This window comes from Epinephelus lanceolatus, chromosome 2, assembly GCF_041903045.1.
Source record: "Epinephelus lanceolatus isolate andai-2023 chromosome 2, ASM4190304v1, whole genome shotgun sequence".
NCBI lineage: Eukaryota > Metazoa > Chordata > Actinopteri > Perciformes > Serranidae > Epinephelus > Epinephelus lanceolatus.
The window spans coordinates 6934108-6954157 of record NC_135735.1 but is presented as its reverse complement, the minus strand read 5'-3'; the positions used below and the strand labels follow the sequence as shown (position 1 = coordinate 6954157).

General features: G+C 41.4%; 1 protein-coding gene across 3 annotated transcripts in view; it reads left to right on the top strand.

Annotated features, from left to right (window-relative positions):
- Positions 1-20050, top strand: part of mapk8ip1b (mitogen-activated protein kinase 8 interacting protein 1b) — a 77962-nt gene that overhangs the window by 26325 nt on the left and 31587 nt on the right. For all 3 annotated transcript variants that reach the window (XM_033630263.2, XM_078173521.1, XM_033630264.2), the window contains 2 exons: positions 1473-1584; positions 19352-19609. In XM_033630263.2, the coding sequence (XP_033486154.1) occupies positions 1473-1584; positions 19352-19609 (370 nt within the window). The remainder of the gene's footprint in view (positions 1-1472; positions 1585-19351; positions 19610-20050) is intronic.

Sequence of the window (20050 nt, the reverse complement as noted above, 5' to 3'; positions counted from 1 at the left end):
TTTCAAGGAGCAAAAACAAAAACCAGTGTCTAATAGATCAACACTAGGAGTACGATAAGTACAAGAGTTACTAAAAATGAACTAAAATAGTGTAATAAACAGACTGCATCTGATATTCAATGTTATACTAGTCCATACCCATTGGTAGCTTTGTCACCTTCTACCTATGCCAATCCTCAATGTTTGTGTGCAGTTTCACATAGATTGACCATGTCAGTGAGTAGAAAAACGTGGGACAGACACACCCACACACAGACAGAGTTTTTGTTATTACATAGTAAGGTTGAATGTAAAATAACAATGAAAAGTAGTATTGCACATGATTGACAAAATGGTATTGCACTACACTGACCAGTGATCATGATATTGAAAAGTAATGGTGCACATGATGTTACGAAAATATTGCACAAGATATGAAAAATGTAAATATAAGTTTGATTGATCACATTTAATATTCAGTATTCCCATTTTCAATGTAATGGTTAGCTGCCAATCAACTGCTGCAACAAATGCAATCACATTCACGTTTGTTCAGTGGGACCAAGAAGCCAGTTTCCATATTATTTTGCACTGGTTACAGGATACTTGGCTGGGAAATATTTCAAGGAGGGTACATTATTGAAAATCATTTGAGAACCATTGTTGTAGACAAAATTCCTCCCTCAAGACACTGTGTTACAGAATATGCTGAACACAGTCATGCTTTTGATTAGTGTTGTCAGAAATATCAATTTAGTGATCCCCATCAATTTTCAATATTTGAAACGGTGTCAAGACTCTTGTATCGATACATCGGTACCAGCTGCGCTTTCTCTCTTTTTAACCCACTGTTCTCTGCCACTAAGAAAGGAAATGTTGTCGTTGTCATGTTACAGCCATTTTATATTTAGGTTTTAATAGAAATGTCTAAATTATCTTTTCCCCGTGGTTTCCGAAATGATATTGAATATTATATTTTCAAGTTATTGCATTTAAGTTAGAAATTGCAGTATCGTGACAACATGACTGTGATGATGTTTTTGGTGATGCAGCAAAATCAGGAGTATGTTTATTGATTTATTCCATTTGTTGAATTCTGACTGAACACTGTGGCCTCTGCAGGATATTTACACTGCTTGCTGCGTCTTAGTCTTTTTTGTTGCCCGTTCTTAATCATAACAACATACATGTGCATATTGAACTCTAATTTTAAACTGTATCCCTGAAAACGTAACTCAGCAGCATTTTGTTGATGTTATTGAGTTTGTTTATGGTGCGATTATGACCAGTGCTTGGGACCGTTGTCCGTGTTCTTGATGTGTCATCGAGCTTATAGTTTGTCCTGGAGGTACCACCCTGTCAGACAGATAATTCGGTCATGAAGAGATTTTGAGATGTGCTGAGGCTTCGGATGAGTGCTGAAGGATTAACATTGATTTTTTTCCCTTCCTCATCTCTCCCCCTTCTCCCCCTTAATCCTCTCCTTCGACCAGGTTGACCCATGACATCAGCCTGGATGAGTTTGAGGATGACGACCTGTCTGAGATTACAGAGATCACAGACGAGTGCGGGATGAGCCTCAACTGCAACGGCCCGGATATAAAGGTACGACTTGGCCTCCTCAAAGAGGTGGTTCTCACCAGATCTCATTAAATGAGCTGTATAATCTCACAGGAAAGTCTCCCACTCTCCCTTTCAGTCCACAGCAGACTTCCCATGGCGGCTATAAGTGAAAGACATTTGTGTTTAATCAGCAGCTTCTCAAAATGACCCACTGCTCTGATTGGGAGACGGACTAGAGGAGAGTTCATATGAAATAGGGGGATGTGGGGGTTCTTTTTTGTCCCTTTTTAAAGCATCAAACACTGAATTTCCTGCATTCTGGTGACTTTTTATGCATCAATATATGGTGGAAATGTCATTAGGTTTGTCCAAATAAAAGTCCTCTGCTCCTTCAGTGATTTTATTGATAAGACAAATGTCCATGTGCAAAATACTGAGGGGTCGTATCCCCTGTGTCCCCCCAAAATCTGCGCCTCTGTTGTTTTTAGTCAAGGACAGTTGTCATCTCATTGGTTGCACTTTATAATGTCGCTGGTGACAGTGATGGGAGATCATTGTTTGCACGGTCCTGTTTAAATCGATCTAAAATTAGAACCATAATAGCTGAAGCATTCGTTCTTTTTGCAGCAGAAAGCGAAGGCTTCTGTCCTCCTCGTCACTGCATCATAACCTTACCTTACCTCATGGTGCAAACATGGTATTTTGCCATAAAGTCTAGGGGTGGGGGAAAAAATTGATACAGCGTAGAATCGTGTTAATTTTGTGTGGCAATATCGTATAATCATACAGTACAAGTATCATTTTTTTTACTATGTAAATTATTAGTATTACAAATACAAATTAAACTATTAGTAGTCTATTAAAATAATAAAAATCAATTGCCTTTTCAGTCCATTAAATACATTTTGCTGCTGCAAAAAAATGGCTGAAGTGAGAAGTGTATTGCACATTGGTAGTACACCTCCCAACCGCTGTAGTGGCGCTGTGGCGCAGTAGAAAGCCGGTGCACTCGGGGTGCCGGTGGCTTAGTGGTAGAGCAGGCGCCCCATGTACGAGACTGTTGCCGCAGCGGCCCAGGTTCGACTCCAGCCTGTGGCCCTTTGCTGCATGTCACTCCCTCTCTCTCTCCCCCCTTCACGCTTGTCTGTCCTGTACATTAAAGGCTAAAAAGCCCCAGAAAATATCTTTAAAAAAAAAAAAAAGAAAGCCGGTGCACTCATTCATTGCAGGACGAAGAAGGGGTGAAGAAAATTTCAAGACATCCGAGATAAAAATACATGTTAACTGAACAATAACGGATATACAAACACACGGCAACCCCCCGTACACCTTCCTAACATCTGTGCCTATGAGGTGAGTACATTACATGTTTGATTTGAAAGTTCATGGAGACGTGAATCGGTCTAGACCGGGAACCCCCACATGAAAAACGGGGTTTGTTTTCAAGACGTTCATGCAATGAACGTCTTGGTCCAAGGCTATCACAATACTCAGCATATCACAAGATATTTTAATTCATAGTAATATTTTTTTTGTCACTAAAGTATTGTGATAAAATATTGTATCATGGATCCACTGGTGATTCCCACCCCTAATAATTATTTAATAATGTATTTCATAATGGCTGCGGGAGTTCGTAATAGTCAGAACATTCATTCTTTTTGCAGCACAAAGCTAAGGCTCATGATGACATCATAATGCTACATTACGAGTGTTGCAAAACCAGGCGAAAACACCAGGGTAATGAATGAATGAGTCTCTCACAACACCTTTGCAATCTGAACATAAAAATGAGCATATCTCAAAAATTATATAATGCACATAGTTCAAACAACTTATAGAGAAATATTTTAATCATGCCTCTTCATTATCAATCAGTTCAATCAATTTTATTTATAAAGCCCAATATCACAAATCACAATTTGCCTCACAGGGCTTTACAGCATATGACATCCCTCTGTCCTTATGACCCTCACAGCGGATAAGGAAAAACTCCCCCCAAAAAAACCTTTAACAGGGAAAAATAAATCTTTTGGATTAGTTTTGTGTCTTTATTTTGTTAAAACATAACAAAAACATGTTTTTGTATTTTTTTATTACACAATTTCAATACTTTTATCAACTATCATGCTTTATTGATGTAAATAGCCTTTCAGCTTAAGCTGTACAGATGTTAGGGATATGAAGCATTTATATTTGGCGGATCATTTCTATGGAGTTCCAGGGTTAAAATGTACAACAGTAATTTCCCACATTATTTTAAGAATAAAGAGGCAAACACATGATCTCCATTTTTTTAATGCTTGTGCTCATGTCATGAATTTTTCGTGGCATTTTGTCTCAACCAGCTGCAACATTCAGCTTCATGCCAGCAGAGGAAAGAGGTCAGAGGCAGAGACGGCGGCTGTAGAAACCTTGAGTCTGATCACACGTGATCACCCCGCTGCATCCTGCTTTTCTGAATAATTCACTCTGAGCTGTTTACTGTTTGTTAAAGTCGAATGAAACTTTGCTGAAGCGGTTACTTTTTTTTTTTTTTTTTTTTGGTTGTTGTTTTTGCTGAGGAAAGTTTTCGGCGCCACGGGCCCACTGGCACCCTGGTTTTTACTGGCACGGATATGAGCGGGTCATTAATGAAAACTGGAGCGAGTGTGAAGTGCTACTATGAGAGAGGGAGATGTGGAGTGGTACAGAGGGAGAAAATAAGCAGAGGTAGATTTATTATTCTGTCAGATCTCTCCGGCTCTGTTCCCAGTGAAACACTCATCACCTCCTCCTCCATTCAGCTCTGCTACCGTAACCAAGGCAACAGGAGGGTCGAGGGGCCTTTTTTTAGTGCCATTTATCCGAGCAGATAAGAGAATATTTCTTCTGTGTCTCCTGTTTGATTGTTTTAGTGAGGCTGTGACCTGACATGAGAAAAGAGTAGTGAGAATATTTTTAGGTTGAAAAGCCATTTCTCTCTCTCTCTGCTTTTTCTTGTCTTCCTTTCCAGGGGGCTAATTATAGCCCAGATTATTGAATGTGAGAGCTTTCTGCTGGAGGTGTGTGTGTGTTTGTGTGTGGACATTGATGACTCATCCCTTGCAGGGGACTCACAGGGATCAGAATCCAAAATGGCTCCTTGACAGGCAAACATGAGACTTTTCTGACAGCGACATCAGCGACAAACCACACGTCATTGAGTGCTGTCAGTCTCAGGACATGAAACACACTGCTCGGCTTGTGTGTGTCGAGAGTGTAGGGGATGTTTCAGCTGAGGGGTTTGTCACATGGCTTTGTAGGGAAAGAGCAGGCTCTGCTGGTTGGTCTCAATAATGTGTTTCCCCTCCATCTCTCAGTCTCATGTCATTTTGCCTGTTTGTTGACTGTGGTGCGTCTCCCTGTGTTACTTTTGTTGCTTGTCACGCACAGACAGTATCTCAGTCCTGTGCACTCACTGCCTGAAGGCACACAGCTATGCACTGAACTAAACACACAAGAGGTTGGAAAATAGTAGCAGGTATTTTGCTGGAGCCGACTGTGAAACTGTAAATAAAGAGTGTTTGATAAAACACAACAAATTCAATGACTGATTACAAATTTAAAAAAAGAAGACCATACTAAAATTGACTGGATGGAAATAGTTTTTGAGGAGGCTGTGTGAGGATTATACAGAAAAAAGCAACATTGTTTTTGTAATGGATTCATCGATTTTACTCCAGTGCCCACTGTGGCGTGGGATGTACACACAGTGAAACCGGAAGTCTCGATGAATCATAAAAGATACCATTGCAAAGTTCTGAACGTATAAACAACCGGTGACGCATGTCTGACGTATTTTGGAAATGTGTAACAATATTTAATGAGGTAGTGTCAGAGAAAGACATTTGACTCCATTAACGTGAAGCATCATCATTACATGATAAAGATAGACAGACAGAATCCCCTCTGTGGTGAAGTGAAGCCAGCAGGTGGATGATGGACAGTTTCATAGTATCACAGTATACCACAGTATTTAAAGATCCAGCATGATTTTCAGTACCGTCAAAATTACAGATCCTCCTCTTTCTGTAAAACTCATACAGAAATGCTGTATTGTATGTAGTGCACATCATGCGCCACCAGAGGGCAGTCTGTACTGGGGGAACAGACGGCTAAGCTGAGAAACATGGCGACTGTTACCAGCAATGGCAGAGACCGTGGCAAAAACTGCATGTGTTTACATCTAACTCGGTGAATTAAGGGTTTATTTTGACCTAACCGGAGTTGGTGACTGTTGGACTAATTAAATGACTAAGAAGAATAACTGAGGCCCCAGTCGCACAGAAAGTGTTTAAGCAGCTGGAGGCACATTTTTACATTGGTAGAATTAAGCTATTTGTTTGTATTTTTTGCGTTGCAGTGCATCTGGCGTTTCTGCGCTCAAGGCGCCTGGTGTTTTTACTGGAGCGCTCTGAACTCAAGTTGAAAAAACTTCAACTCAGAGCAGAAAAATGCAGCACATCATCTTTTTTTTTCATCATCTTTTTCCCATTTTCCAATGTGCTTACAGCACTCATCTTCCATGCGGAATGTCCAGGGTTCGAATCCTGCTGGGGTTGACATCAGCAAAGGCATTTGGTCGCAAGAGGTTCCCACCGCTGAATCAAACGGATCAGATTCCTTAAGGAGGCTTCAGGATAAGAGAGTTACTCCAGAATCGGAGCCAAGTCTTCAACGAGGGCTCGTCTCAAGCCTGTTGTAGACGGGAGGTTCCAGACGTATAAGCGGATTCAATTGGATGATTTGAGAGGCGGGCCTTCTGTGGTGGTCACGACAACAAGTTTACATTTGGTAAACAATGGAGGATAAACGAGTCTCATGTACCCACACAGATCTCTGTTTCCCTGTGCCCAACAAACTAACAAACAAAGAAACAAAAAAGATTGATTACACTGGAAGGTTAGTGTAAGGGTGTGATGGGGTGATCAGGGCCTGATATACTTTTGGTGTTGTTTCTGTTTAGTCTGAATGAAATGTATTTTAAGATGAGTTAACAAGGCAATTAAGCTATTCTTAGTTTGATGAAAGAGAGAGTTCAGCAGGCACCGCAAATCAATTTGACATCAGGAAGTCATTTGATTCTTTTATTGGACAGACGTTAAAGTTTCGCTGTAATGAAAATTGTGTTGACGATATTATTAATGTCTGACAAGGTTAAAATCTCATGTTGTATGGATGTTAATATCTTGACATTTTGCAGATGTTGGGTAAGACAGCTTGCAGAACATAGCAAAGTCAGCGGTCGGGGGACTTGGGGTGTTAGGTGTTAGGTAGTGCTGCACACAAATACCATCATATACAGTGTATATATATACCCCAGTGAAATTTCAGGAATGTATGAAAAAACAGATATTACGGAAGCCTTGTAATGAGATTCTGTAACAAAGTCTAGATTGTGAGCTCCTCTGATACTCCTGCAGAATGTTGCTGCCCTGTTAATCTAGTGCTCTTATTCTGCCACAATATTATAAACTGTTATACGTAATGCTGACATCACATCCCAGAATACTCTAAATGACTGTTTGTGTCATTAGTGTTTAATCCATACCAGATGGAGGAGCTTGCAGTAAAAGTCAAAAGCCAAAACAAATGATGTCACAGTGTTTATTTTTTTAAATGCTGCTGTTTTCATTCAGTTTTGTAACATCTGCTAACCGAGCAGTATTTCAGATGTTAACATTTGATCACATACTTGGTTTGGCTACGTACTGTTCACGTGACACATAAAAATCAAATAAACCCACTCAAGTGTGTCGACCAAACTGCAGCTAAACGTAGAATCAATGTTGGACTTTGATTCATCAGGTGAACACAAACACACGACCATCAGGTGCTCTGTGTTTCTGTGAGTTTCTTTTTCTCTTTCTCTTGGGTTTTCGGAGTTTGTGTTTTATGAAAACAAACAGTTGCTCTCAGATTCTTTAGAATTGGAAACTACAGATGAGGATCAGTGAATGAATCAGCTGATGTTCTTTCTGCTTCTGTCACCACAGGTCTGAGAGCTGCATCTTTGTCTTTGCTTTCCAGTGAAAGGTGCACTGTGTCTGACGGAGGCGCGGCCTGTTTATAAATGTATGAGTAGGCGGTGCAGCTGCAGGACGTCAGGGGGGTTGTGAACACTTCATGCAGAGGCCTCACTGTATGTCCACACACAGAGTGGTGACCTCATTATTGAGCTCATCGTCCCAGGGGAGTCCCAGGATACATCTTGTCTCATTAATAATGGACGGTCACATGGAAGGAGCTTCACTCACCCCAGACGGGCGTGGTGTCTGCCTCAGCGGGTGTGTGTGTGTGTGTGTGTGTGTCTGGGAGTTTATAGATAGGGGTCAGAGGGCATATCCAACCTGATGCAGCCATTTTATGAATGCTGTTACAGGTCAAACATGGCTCCAATCACATTGGCATTTTCACAGAATATTTACAGCACTTTATACCATGGTCTACGTTGATATTTGATCCTGATTGGCTGCAGGTTGTCCATTAATGTCCAATAATGGACACCAACAAAGCAGCTCCAGTGAAACTCTCTGTTCATTGTTCTAAACTAATGCCACACCCACGTCGTATCACTATCATTTGTTAGCGAAAATTGTGATATTGATTTCCATAGCAAGCTAGTCTAGCTCTGTTTAACGTACTGTCAAATATGTTGCCATTGGTCAACCGTATGCAGTGTCATTAATTTTGAATCTTGCTAGCCCATAACATAAGCTTTCTGGCTCAAAGCTGAGCCGAAAGTTTCTATAAGCTGAGCGCACCAGGAATATCTCCCATTGCTTGGTCGTTTCTAGGGTTCGTTTTATTTACTGGAGTAGTAGACGGTGTTTCCATCACATAAAAACCTTATGAGATAGTAAAGGTGGTGCCAGGTATTAGTCAAAACCCTCAGGTGTTACCAGGGAAACCAAGTTATGGCTTGTCCAAAAAAACCTTTGGATTTTGATTGCAAAAAACGTGAATATATAAATGGTCTCAATGTTTTTTTTGTTTGGCAAGTGGCCATAGTTTAAGTGGGATAGTGCGTTTTGAGGTGTCCATAACCAGGAAGTAATGGACTCCACGTAGACATCTGGACTCCACGGAGACAACTGTTCTCCCCTGGCCTTTCCGTAGTCCTTTAATCCGAACCTAATCGGGCATAATACATTCTCCTGTGCATTGCCACCATCCTTCACTCATGTTCCAAAGAAAATGTTTATTAGAGCTCAAGAACTTTACCCCCATTTTATCCACAGGAAGTTTCATCCACAGATTTCGTCTCCATCCAGCATGCAGGATGAAGACAAAATCCTGCTGTCTAAGGCTCACAAACATTATTTACTAATAGACAACATTTAAATCAGAAAAGGATCCTCATCAGCACAATGTTGTCTTTGTTTTTTTCTCCATGGTGGCTCTTCTGACACACGTGCTTCCACAAGAAACAGACGGACATCTTTTGTAGCTCCTGTTAATTTTTGCAGAACTAAACTTTGTTGGCTTGTACCTCCTTTTCATTGCAGGAGTTTATCTGCAGGATCTTTTTAGGACATAATCTTGACTTGCATCTTGAATTGAGGACCCAGGTTCCAAATTTAAGCTGCTTTCACACAGCTGTGCAGTTACCACCCTGACAACCACCTACCTGCAGGAGCATTCCCCCATTAAGTGTTTTTAAAAGCAGCAGCTGCCACTTTGGTCAGCAGCTGTAATGACAGGCATGTGCTTCAGTGAACACTGGCAGAATCAAGCTAGTTTGTAGCTGTGTGCTGTAGCAGGACAACAGAAATCACAGCAGTTACCAAGGACACATATTTGGACAGTCATCTGAAGTTTGGTGGAAGTGTTTTCCCAGGCCATGTTTTTGTTCTTGTTTCTATAAGGTGCTAGCATTGTGTCAACTCTGGGTATTCAGGCCCCAACATTATCAACTCCTCCATCTCGTCTTCTTTTTGCTTCCACAATGCCCGCTGTTTGATTGGCCAAAGCCAGGCGGCAACCACCAGAAGCTGAACACAGTGCACTCAGCACTTGGGCAGCACCTGCTTCATAATCCTACCGCTGTATTGCAAGCCACCTCTGCAGCATTTCCCTCATTGGAACTACTGGAGGCAATGAGTTTCTGCATGGCAGTATGAAAGCAGCTTCAGTTTGTAGTCCCAAAAAGTCCCTGCTTCAGGGGTAGGACTTTCCTATAGATAATGAATGACTGTGGAGAAGCTAGCAGAGCTGAACTTTACATGTCAGGCAGGTCGAACTCAAACTTCAGTGATGAAACAGCTTGTGTCCACGATTTATTCACAAAGTTAGCAAGCACAGTTGCCAGTCGTGTCAGTAGTCAAGACTAGCAGTGGGAATTGTTTTTTTGTTGTCTTCTATTGACAAAATAAAGTGTAGGAAATAGATGTAATAAAAGCTAGAAAGATCGGCTGAAATGAAAAGTAACTATCTGCTAAGTGTTTAATTTCTGTTGCGGCCTTGAGGAGAAAAACATCCTGAAACACTGAGCCACTCTGCACCAGATCTTTTCTAGTATTTTCCATTTCCAGTTCTGTTCACAACCAGTGTCCAGCATCAGTTAGAATCATATAGTGTCGCGACAGTAAATTACGAAGAAGATAAATAGGACAAAGCTGTTGCTTTTTGATCGGTCTAATTAGCATAATCTTTGCAGATCCTCAGATGTGGCGCAAACACAAACATAATTTTGCTAAAAGAGCTTTTAGGTCTGTGGTTTAGTTCCTGGATGAGCAAGATCATTTGTTTTGTGGACAGAAGCTCCAAACACAGTGAAAAAGATGGACTTCCAAATGTATCTGAATTAGTGAGCACATGGCCATGCACAGTAACGAGTCAAGGGTTAATGTGGAGCAGCTCAAGTCCAGAATGAAGCATAAAGAGGTTTGGTGTTCCCCAGAGACATGAAATGACAACATACATTATCACAGCCTCTGTGAGTGTGTGTGCGTGAGTGTGTGCGTTTTAGATTGAGAGTGGGGTGCCTCCATGCGTGTGTGTCAGGGTGAATGGATTTGATTAGCACTCATTTGTCATGTGCAAATGGTTGCAGAAGTCACATGTCTGGGTGGGGTCAGACAGAAGGGGCTATTACATTAAGTGACTGTGGAAACACACACATAACCACAGTGTTGCATCCACACACCTGCGACCTCGTTCCCTAATTCCCGAACAAACTTTCTTTGTTTTCTATTAAATGTCTAAATCTCAAATACTCTGGAAAAATCACTGGAGACACGTAGAATCAGGTGCAACTGAGTTTAATGTGCTCACAGGCAACAAACACATCAACTCAATGAGTCAAGCTCCGGAGCAGGACTGAAGTTTTCCCTTCTGTGCATCCCTTTTTAAAGCTGGTGAAGATTCTGTTGAGTCTCCACCTTTTTCTTTAATCCTACCCACTTGGGCTGAGCATAACGGTGTCACGGCTCTCCGTTCTTCCCTTGAAGCCAGCCTATCTACTTGAGCTTGTACATAATGGTATCCCAGCTTTCCCTTTTTCCCTTGGAGCCAGTTTTACCAAGCTTTCCTGGGCAGTCTAGGCCCGCCTCCTGTTACCAGGGTCATATCAGGCCAAGCTGGAATTCCCCTAACTTTCCACCAATATGTCTGAGCCCATCCTCATGCTGTTTTAAAAAAAAAAGATGCACAGTGAATCCTAGGTACTTTCCAGTTCTCAAGTGCTCAATGAGTGTGTGTTGCATGAAAATACATGAAATAATAAACCAGTGTGTGACTGTAAGTGCACAGAGTACATTGCTTTAACAGGTATCTTTAAAGGTCAACTTAAAGGTACAGCATAAACACTACAGTAAATGAGTAAATTACACTACAGCGGTACCAAATCATTACAGACTGCTAAATTAACCCAATTAACATACTGCAGGCTTATACCCGACAACAGTATAGTGGTGCTTAGTGCAAAAAACACATGTATTTGTACAATGCAGTGACGTCCACAGTCACACCATTTCCAGTTTGAAAAGTGGTCCCTCCCCTTCCACTACGTAGCCAAGATGGCGACCATTGAGGGCGAGAAGTGTCCATAGTTCCACACTCAACTTCTTGACCGTTTTGAGTGCACTGCATTGTTCCATACTTGTGTAAGTACAGAAGTATGCGATTTGAGACACAGCATTGGTCTTTGTGGTATTTGTCCCGCCCCTTCTCCACTGTGATTGGATGAGTGAAAAGTGACAGTGACAGCATTTTACCCAAAGCTGAATATTTTTCAACTCTTGAAAAAACAGCACACACTTAGCACAAAATAGGCGCTCAATGCCTCTTCACACTGCTGGCGTTTCGTGGTGACATAGCAGAGTTTCATTACGTGACAGTCCCATCACAAAAAAGAAAAAAAAAAATGTAGCAGTTGGGAAGTTGCTCGCCATTTCCTGTGATTGGCTTGTCAATAGCGCAGTACTGCAATACTAAGGTTATCACAGCAGCCCTAATTGGAGTTTCTTTTTCTTTATTTTCTGATTCTGAAAAACAGTGTTTGTCAATGTAAACTCATCATATTTAATTCAGATTAGGGGAGGAGGCGTGTTTTTGTATTCATAAATCTATAACAAATCTATATAGAGATTATCACTATAGACATATATAAGCCATGTACTCAATGGCTGTGGGAGTATTTTTCTAAAACCTTTGTGCCAGTAGAGCAGATTTAATTTATTTAACTCTTTCACGCACTTTATTAACAGTGCTTAACTACATCAATACACATCAGTAAAAACAGATCTCATTAACCTAGATAGGAAGAGGGAGGGAGATATACAGAGGGAGGGAGATATACAGAGGGAGGGAGAGGAAGAGTGGGGCCAGCAAAACACTTACACGAGGAGAAGGAGACCTATTTCCATGGCAACAGTGTTTCTCTCACCTACTCCATGTGTCAGAGCTGAAAATACATTCAACACAGCACACACACACACACACACACACACACGGATACACACTGCCCCCATGGATACTGCTCACGTCATGTCAGCCACACATGGTAACAGCAGAGAGGAAGCTGGCTCATCAACACAAACAGAAACAAGAGAAGCTCTTTGTGTTTCTCATCCAGCAGCTTCCACTATCATGTTGGTGTTTACTGATATGTACAAGATTGCTGTTGATGCATTTCCATGGACAGCAGCCTCCTGTGTACTGGAGTCATCTGTTTGATGAACAGCAATATTATCTGCTGTTTACATATTTATTTCTTTGTTGTGGTTAGCATGGGTTTGTTTAAAGTTGTTGTTTGTTTGTTGTGGCCACTCAAAGGCAGCGGAGCAAGTTGAAAACATATTAACATGTCACATATCACTTAATGTAATTGTCATGGTTATTTGTTAGCAAGTAATTCAATTGATGAAAAACAATTAGCAACAGTAATATTAATTGATTCTGTGCACCCCGTTCCTCTGTCTTGTCACAGCTGTGTCCCGCTGCCACATTTTCTTCACTTGAGTCTTGGTCAATCGTCTTTAAAGGCTCTGACCTTCCTTTCTATAGAAAACCAATGGATTAGACAAAATGTCCAATTAATCATCACGAAAACCACAGTTTGCTACGATTTTTATGTGAGAACATCAACGAACGCCACTGACCACTCGGTGAGTTTCATGGCTTTGAAAACGAACGTTTCATCACACTCTATTTCATCATAAACAACCCAGAAATGGGGCTCAAAGTGCAAAATACCGGACTTTATGTATTTAATTTACATAACTACGGAAAGTACGTATATTTACATCACATTTACAGTTGTTTTAATCGGAAGCACTTTTCCTAAACTTAACCAAATATATTTTGTTCTCTTAACCTAACCAAGTACTTTAACTCACCCTAAACCTGACCAAACTGCGATAGTCTCAGAACGTTAACCACGTTAATGACATAATTGAAACTGCAGCTGCTTTCACTAGACTTTGGATTGGATTTTGTTCGTGTTGCCAGCACATAATTTTAACACATTTGTGCCCACCACCACAAAGCGTATTGTTAAGAGGTCTTGTCCATTTTCTATATTTCTGTGAGACTGTGTTGGCAGTATTTTTGGTAATATTTTATTCACTGTTCTTGGCTAATAGTGATTGGGGTCATTCCAGATGCAGTGGGTCAACATTTTGATCGATACGCAACGTAAAAACACAGTCCCAGATTTTTTACAGTTATAAACAAAGATAAGAATCTCAAAATTTTAGCAATATTTTACAATTATAACTGGAAATATTTAATTTACAGTAGCATAAAACCAAAACTTCAAATAATACAACAACAAAGGACAGTTTATTTAACATATAGGCCTGTGCCTTCAGATTTGTTTAAAAGTTTTACAGTATTTATAATTCAGATATTTGATACTCTGTGAAAGGAGCAAATCTCCACCAGATCTTGGCTTTATTCTGTGTCTTCTTGGACTCCTCTCTGACTGTATTAGCTGTATTTTTTCCCACTTGAAGGAGCCCAGCAGTCGATTTTGGGTGATTTAACATTTCCAGCCTTCTCCAGCATGGTTATATTTGACCTGTTGGTGTGTGATTGCCCTGCTTGGGCTGTTCTGATTGGACGAGTGCCGAGCATCATAGCAGCTTCGGGGCAGCGGTAACACCTCAGCCTCCTTATCGTCACTGAGCCCCTCGTCTCCTAGCAACAGGGGCCAGGGCTCTCTTAAAGGGGCCAGTCATTCCTTGATGTCATAAAACATGAGAGGAAGAGTAGAGGCTCGGTGCATTAGCAGGTATTGATCTTCAGCAGGTGAAAAGGTGAAGAGACGGAGAGAGGGCAGTGATAAAAGAAAACAAATGATGGAGGGAGAGCGGCAGCGCTGTGACAGACAGTGATGTGATGTGACTGAAGTGAAATTACAGGAGGAGGAGCGACAGGGGCGTCTTCTAACACCTCATCAGCAGGGGTGTAAATCACAAGTCTCATCATGAGCCAGTATTATATTGATTCTTTGGATAATGACTTGATATTTGATGATATGGCAAAGTCTGCCACGATGTGATTTTGATTCGAGTCAGTTCAGGGGCCTGCGATCGATATGGTTACAGAGGTTTGTTTTTTGCTTTCGGCCCTAACAAACAGGTAAATAATTGTAAATTATAAATAAATTGTAAGTTTACTTTAAACTGACTCCACTAACACAAATAAAACATGACTTAAAAACAAGAACATTTAACAATAGTATAATATTTGGTCCAATAATATCTGGCAAGTTTCATAGTTGTTTTTTGCTAGTCACGCATTATTAGCTTGAGCACTTTTACATCGCATACATTAGCTTAGCAGCTAACAGTCATTTCCTCCACTCATAACTCAAAAATATCCATTTATACTTTTTTGTACTCATCATCTCTTTCATGATAATGCAAGTAGAATTTTTAATATGATATAAAAAATTCATATTGTGACAATATTTCAACTTGTTGACATCATCGTCATACTGTTACCGACGGCAACAACAAGCATAGCTGAAAGCAAAATTATCACCGACCTGCAGTGGTTCCAAAAAGAGGAGCAGCTTCAGTAGTGTGGAATAAACTGTGACGTCCTGAATGTTTTATGAACAGCCCCGGACTTCTCACACTCTTTTAGTGACTTACCGCTCAGGCAGAGCATAAAGATCCAGGTGGGAAAAACAAGTCAATCATTTAGGATTTTACTAAAAGAAGGAAATCACCTGTTGATTAATATATATAGATCCCAAAGGACATTTTTTTTGTATTTGGGAGCTGTTTAAATGTGTAATTTGTGGTCGATGAGGGCCATATCGCCCACCCCTACTCCCCACTGGTTAAAGTCACCACATGTCTTGACAGATCAGCATGGTTGCATGCATGTTTTTTTCAGCTGAACATTGTTCAAACAGAGCAGCTAATGTAGCAAGAGTTAGCTGAATGAGATGCACAGCCCAGTTTGTCTGTATCATAAGTATTTTATTTCATAGCATTGTTTGCATACGGCATGTGCTTTGTCTGTTGACCTGCCTTTTCTCTAAGATCCAGAATATTTCTACACTGCTGATTTATCACCAAGAAAGTAGTAAATATCCTTATTAAGGTGGAAGGATAGATGTTTGCTGGAGGGAATTATAACTAATTCAGTCGAGGTTGCATTATGAAGTCACTCACCAAACAGAGAACAAATATTGGACGAGTTCACTTAACCCAATAAGTATTCTTACAGTGTCTGTGCATGACAACTATTGGTCTCAAAGGCTTTAAAGTGGTGCCACTAACAAAACAAATACTAGCATAAACATTAGCTGTCTGACAGTCTGAAGAGCGACGAGACGATCCAAGCAACAGGACTCTATGTAGACATCATTTCTGCATGCTGACAGTTATTGACTCCTGCTCATATATGTATGTTTGAGAGCTTTTCTCTGCTGTATTTCACTCCAAACAAATATTTGGGTTAATGCCCAGCTTCTATCATTTACACCCTGCAGTGGAGTTTTATGGCAAACATCATATGATGCATTTACCCATCATCGTAAATCAAGTGGTAAATACAGCGTGGTCATGTTATATTTCTCTGTTACACATTTCTGGGCTACAATTGGAGATACATTTAAAATGGGAAAGGTTTGTTGTGGTGTTAAATATGAAAATGTGGACTTAAAGGAGGCGGTCCCTGAATAGGAATGCAGCTGCACAAACACCTCCCATTTTAGTCCCAGTTGAAAAGCCTCTTTGGTTCTCGTCTCTGGAGAGACCTCTGGATATCTGTGATCTGTGTTTCACTGCATACAAATGTGCTTGAAGGCAACACTTAGCCAGTGGAATTGGATTAACCTCCATTCAATTCACCAACTGTGTGTTAGCTTACTGTCTGCAGCCACACACACACACACACACACCCCCGCTGTGCTTCTTTTACAAAGGAAAAAATATATAAGAATCTTCATAATACAGTCATTTACCAACGCACAGGCAGCATGAAGGTATTTGCATGTTTAAATAAACACACGTGCTGTTTATTACAGCAGAGGATTAAATACTGTAACTGCACATGACTTTGGCTTTGTTCCTGGAGATGATTATTGCTCCGGATGTGACTGCTGTTCAGTGCAATGTGTGTTACATGAGAGGAGTTTAGTTGAGCTCACAGCTCTGCCATCACTGATCTTCTCTGTGTATCCAGACTGTGGTGAATGTTGTTATCATGGCGGCTGAGTGTTAACACAGCTATTACATTATTGTTTCCCTGTCTCTGGATCAGCTCTGGATCAGCTCTTTAAGGAGCATATTGGGTTTTTTCCCACTGTACTTTGATTTCCAATCACTGCATCCCATTTAGGATTTTTTTGATGTGCAGGTCGTGATGAATCAATATTATAATTACGTCCTGTAAATTGTGTACCGATAAAAATCTTGTGCATATGTGTGTCAGCTCCCTCTTTGCTCCACATGCCAAACACAAGAACATGTAGATGATAGACAGTAATACGGAGTACTGTAATAGGCTTACCAGTGACTCTGGTGTCCATGTGAAAGCATCTGTGTGTGTGTGTGTGTGTGTGTGTGTGTGTGTGTGTGTGTGTGCGCGTAGCTGCAGGGATAGTGATGCTAAGTGAAGCAGACTGTGCTGTCCCAGTGCCCTCTGACTTACTCCGTCTCCCAGATGACGCCTGTGTTTATCACTTGCTTTGATTTCAGCAGCACTGTAAAAGACAGTCACTGTGGATCTCACCGCAAAATCAAACTGTCGATCTTATTGGTTTGATTTTTATTTGGCCAACAAGTTGCCTCCTGGAAGACGCGAAAACACTTGAGCCAAGTAGAGCTTTGTAGAAAGGATTCAACTTCATCTCTCCGGGCAAGAGTCTAAAACCATGCTGGCGGCTCTGTACTTCGGCACAGCAGCATTTAGACCTAAATAGTCTCATCAACATGCTCACAATGACAATGCCGGGCAACATGTTTGCGATGTTCACCAACTTACTAAAGCTTTTCAGCATGCTAACATTTGCTAATTAGTACTAAGCCCAAGTACAGCTGATGGGAGTGTCATTAGTTTTAGTCATTAGTAAGGTATTTAAAACTTAATTTAAATTTTGACCTGTTAGTGCTGGATGAGGGGTCAGGGGATCAAAGCTAAGCTATTACAATTCAGCATGTTGGGAACCATGTCTGTATCCAGTTTCTTGGCAATCCATCTAATAGTTGTAAAACCTTCTTTGGCCTACTTCACTACGTCAACTTCATGGTGGAACTAGAGGAAAGGTCAGGGAAATACCAAAGTCAGGAGAATCCATTGTCATAGAATCATGAATCCCTGTACAAATACTTGTGTCAATCCAACTTGTGGGTGAAAAGATATTTCACTGACTATGCGAAAAATGTGTCCTGCTGTTGACGTTAGAGGAGAACTCCAAGGATCACCAAAATCAGATGAAATTATCCTCTCGGGACCGATAATGAGATACGTACCAACCTTCACAGTAGACCCATTGATGTATAAAGAGAACTGGGTACAGCGTTGGAGGTGGGGCCTCGGTCATTCCTGTTACAGTTGCTCAGTGGCTAAAAATGTCGCTGAAAATAAGAAAATAACTGCTGCGTATGAAATTACCCGGACAATAACGTTGCCTCCGCACTGTGTGGCCCACAGAGCAGACGTACTAGAGACCTCTGCTGGCTGAGCTGGTTACTTCTGGTTCAGCAATCTGCTAACTTTAATCATTTCTTGGAGGTTGCAACACTCAAAAAAATGTATCCACTCATTTACAGACAACTCTTTCCTAATGTTAGTCTGTGGGGGAAATTATTTTTGGGGTCACATGGCATCACGTGATGGATGTAATTCCACTGTTTGGCCACAAGGAAAATTGGCGCACCTCCTGGGGGCCTGGGTGGCTAATCCAGTAGCTGTAAAAACATTTCACCCTGAACCACAAATGTCAACCTCGTGGTGCCCTTAGATGGAAAGTCATGAAATCACCAATCCTTGCTATGAATGTCTGCACCAAATTTAATTGAATACCAGTAATAGTTCATCCTGGACCAAGAGTTGTGGATCAACAGACGGATGTTGCCGTCCCTACAGCCACACAGCTAGCATGGCTAACATTGCCAGAAAAATGGCAACAAGCATTGATAGGATCAATAACAGCTGTAAAGATTGTTGTTAACGTGCAGAAACAACAACTTCAACGATTTCTTAGATATTGCTTTCATCAGCATGACAAACATCTCGTGAAGTGCTCCTAGCAACAAACCTCGACCACAGTTTCTGTTTCTGATAAAAGTAATGTCAATGAGCCGAATATGTCCATTACTAAAGATTGGTTAGGGCAAAATGACACCCTCCCTTTCCCCCTGAAAAAAGGCTAACATGAAGACAATTATTATCTGGCTAGGTGAGATTTTGAACAAAAAAAATTAACAGCAGTCGTCATCAAAACATTGAGATTAAGCAATGAAACTGAACACTGATTGGCAGAGCAGAGGAATGCTACCAGAGAAATGCTGTCAGTGTGATGCTGCCTGTCTTGGCCACTCATGTAAAGCAGATATCTAATCTCCACGAGGCTTCTCCTGGCTAAATAAATCTTAAAGATGAGTCAATATATGAAAACATGGAGAAGCTGATGCTGGGGATTGTCTCTTCTCTGTGTTTAAAGCAGCTCAGGGTCTCAGCAGTTAGAGTGTTACAGGCAGGAGACGGAGCAGCCTATAATTGGCCGGCTCAATCTCCTCATCCCATCCACACACACTCTCTCCCTCACCGTCTGCCTCTCTCTCTGCCTCGACTGACGGTGTGTTTCCTCCAATCCCTGCAGGGCCATGTGAGACGAGGCACCAATAGCATGTCGGGGAGGGCAGAGCTGGGTGCTGTCGGCCAGCTCCAGGCAGAGATGCTGCATTTGGAACTGATCGACGGCGCTGACGGTTACCGCGGTGACAAAGAGTCCTCAAAGGCGTCTGCCATCGCACCCCTGCCGGTCACCAAGGACCCTGTAGCACCTGTTACCATGGATACCTACAGACCCAAGAGACCCACGACCCTTAACCTCTTCCCGATCGTGCCGCGCACACAGGTATGGTCTGAATAATCTACACACACAACACACACACACACGGTTTGTGGCAGATGACTGAGTATTGATCACAAAGCAGGAGGAGTGAACCTTAAGTGAAGATTTTTTTTCTGTGTGTCCGCTTGTCTGGGCTCCTCTTCACACACAACTATGACATTCATTGAATTAACAACCTGCGTGACATCACCATTGGATTCACTACAATTGCTTCTCTCACAGGATGTGTTTACTGGACTGAACAATAGCCCCAATTGTCAAGACACAGAGATTTTTTTTGCCCTGGTGCCCGTCTCTGTTTGTGTTTGAATGCTGTGAGAGCTCGTGACTGAGTGTGTGTTCTTGGACTTCAATCTTTGTGAGAACCAGTGTCAGCATTTAACCTCAAGAGGAGGACATTTTGTCTTCAAAAGGCTGTTTGAGGGTTACATCTTGGTTTAAGGT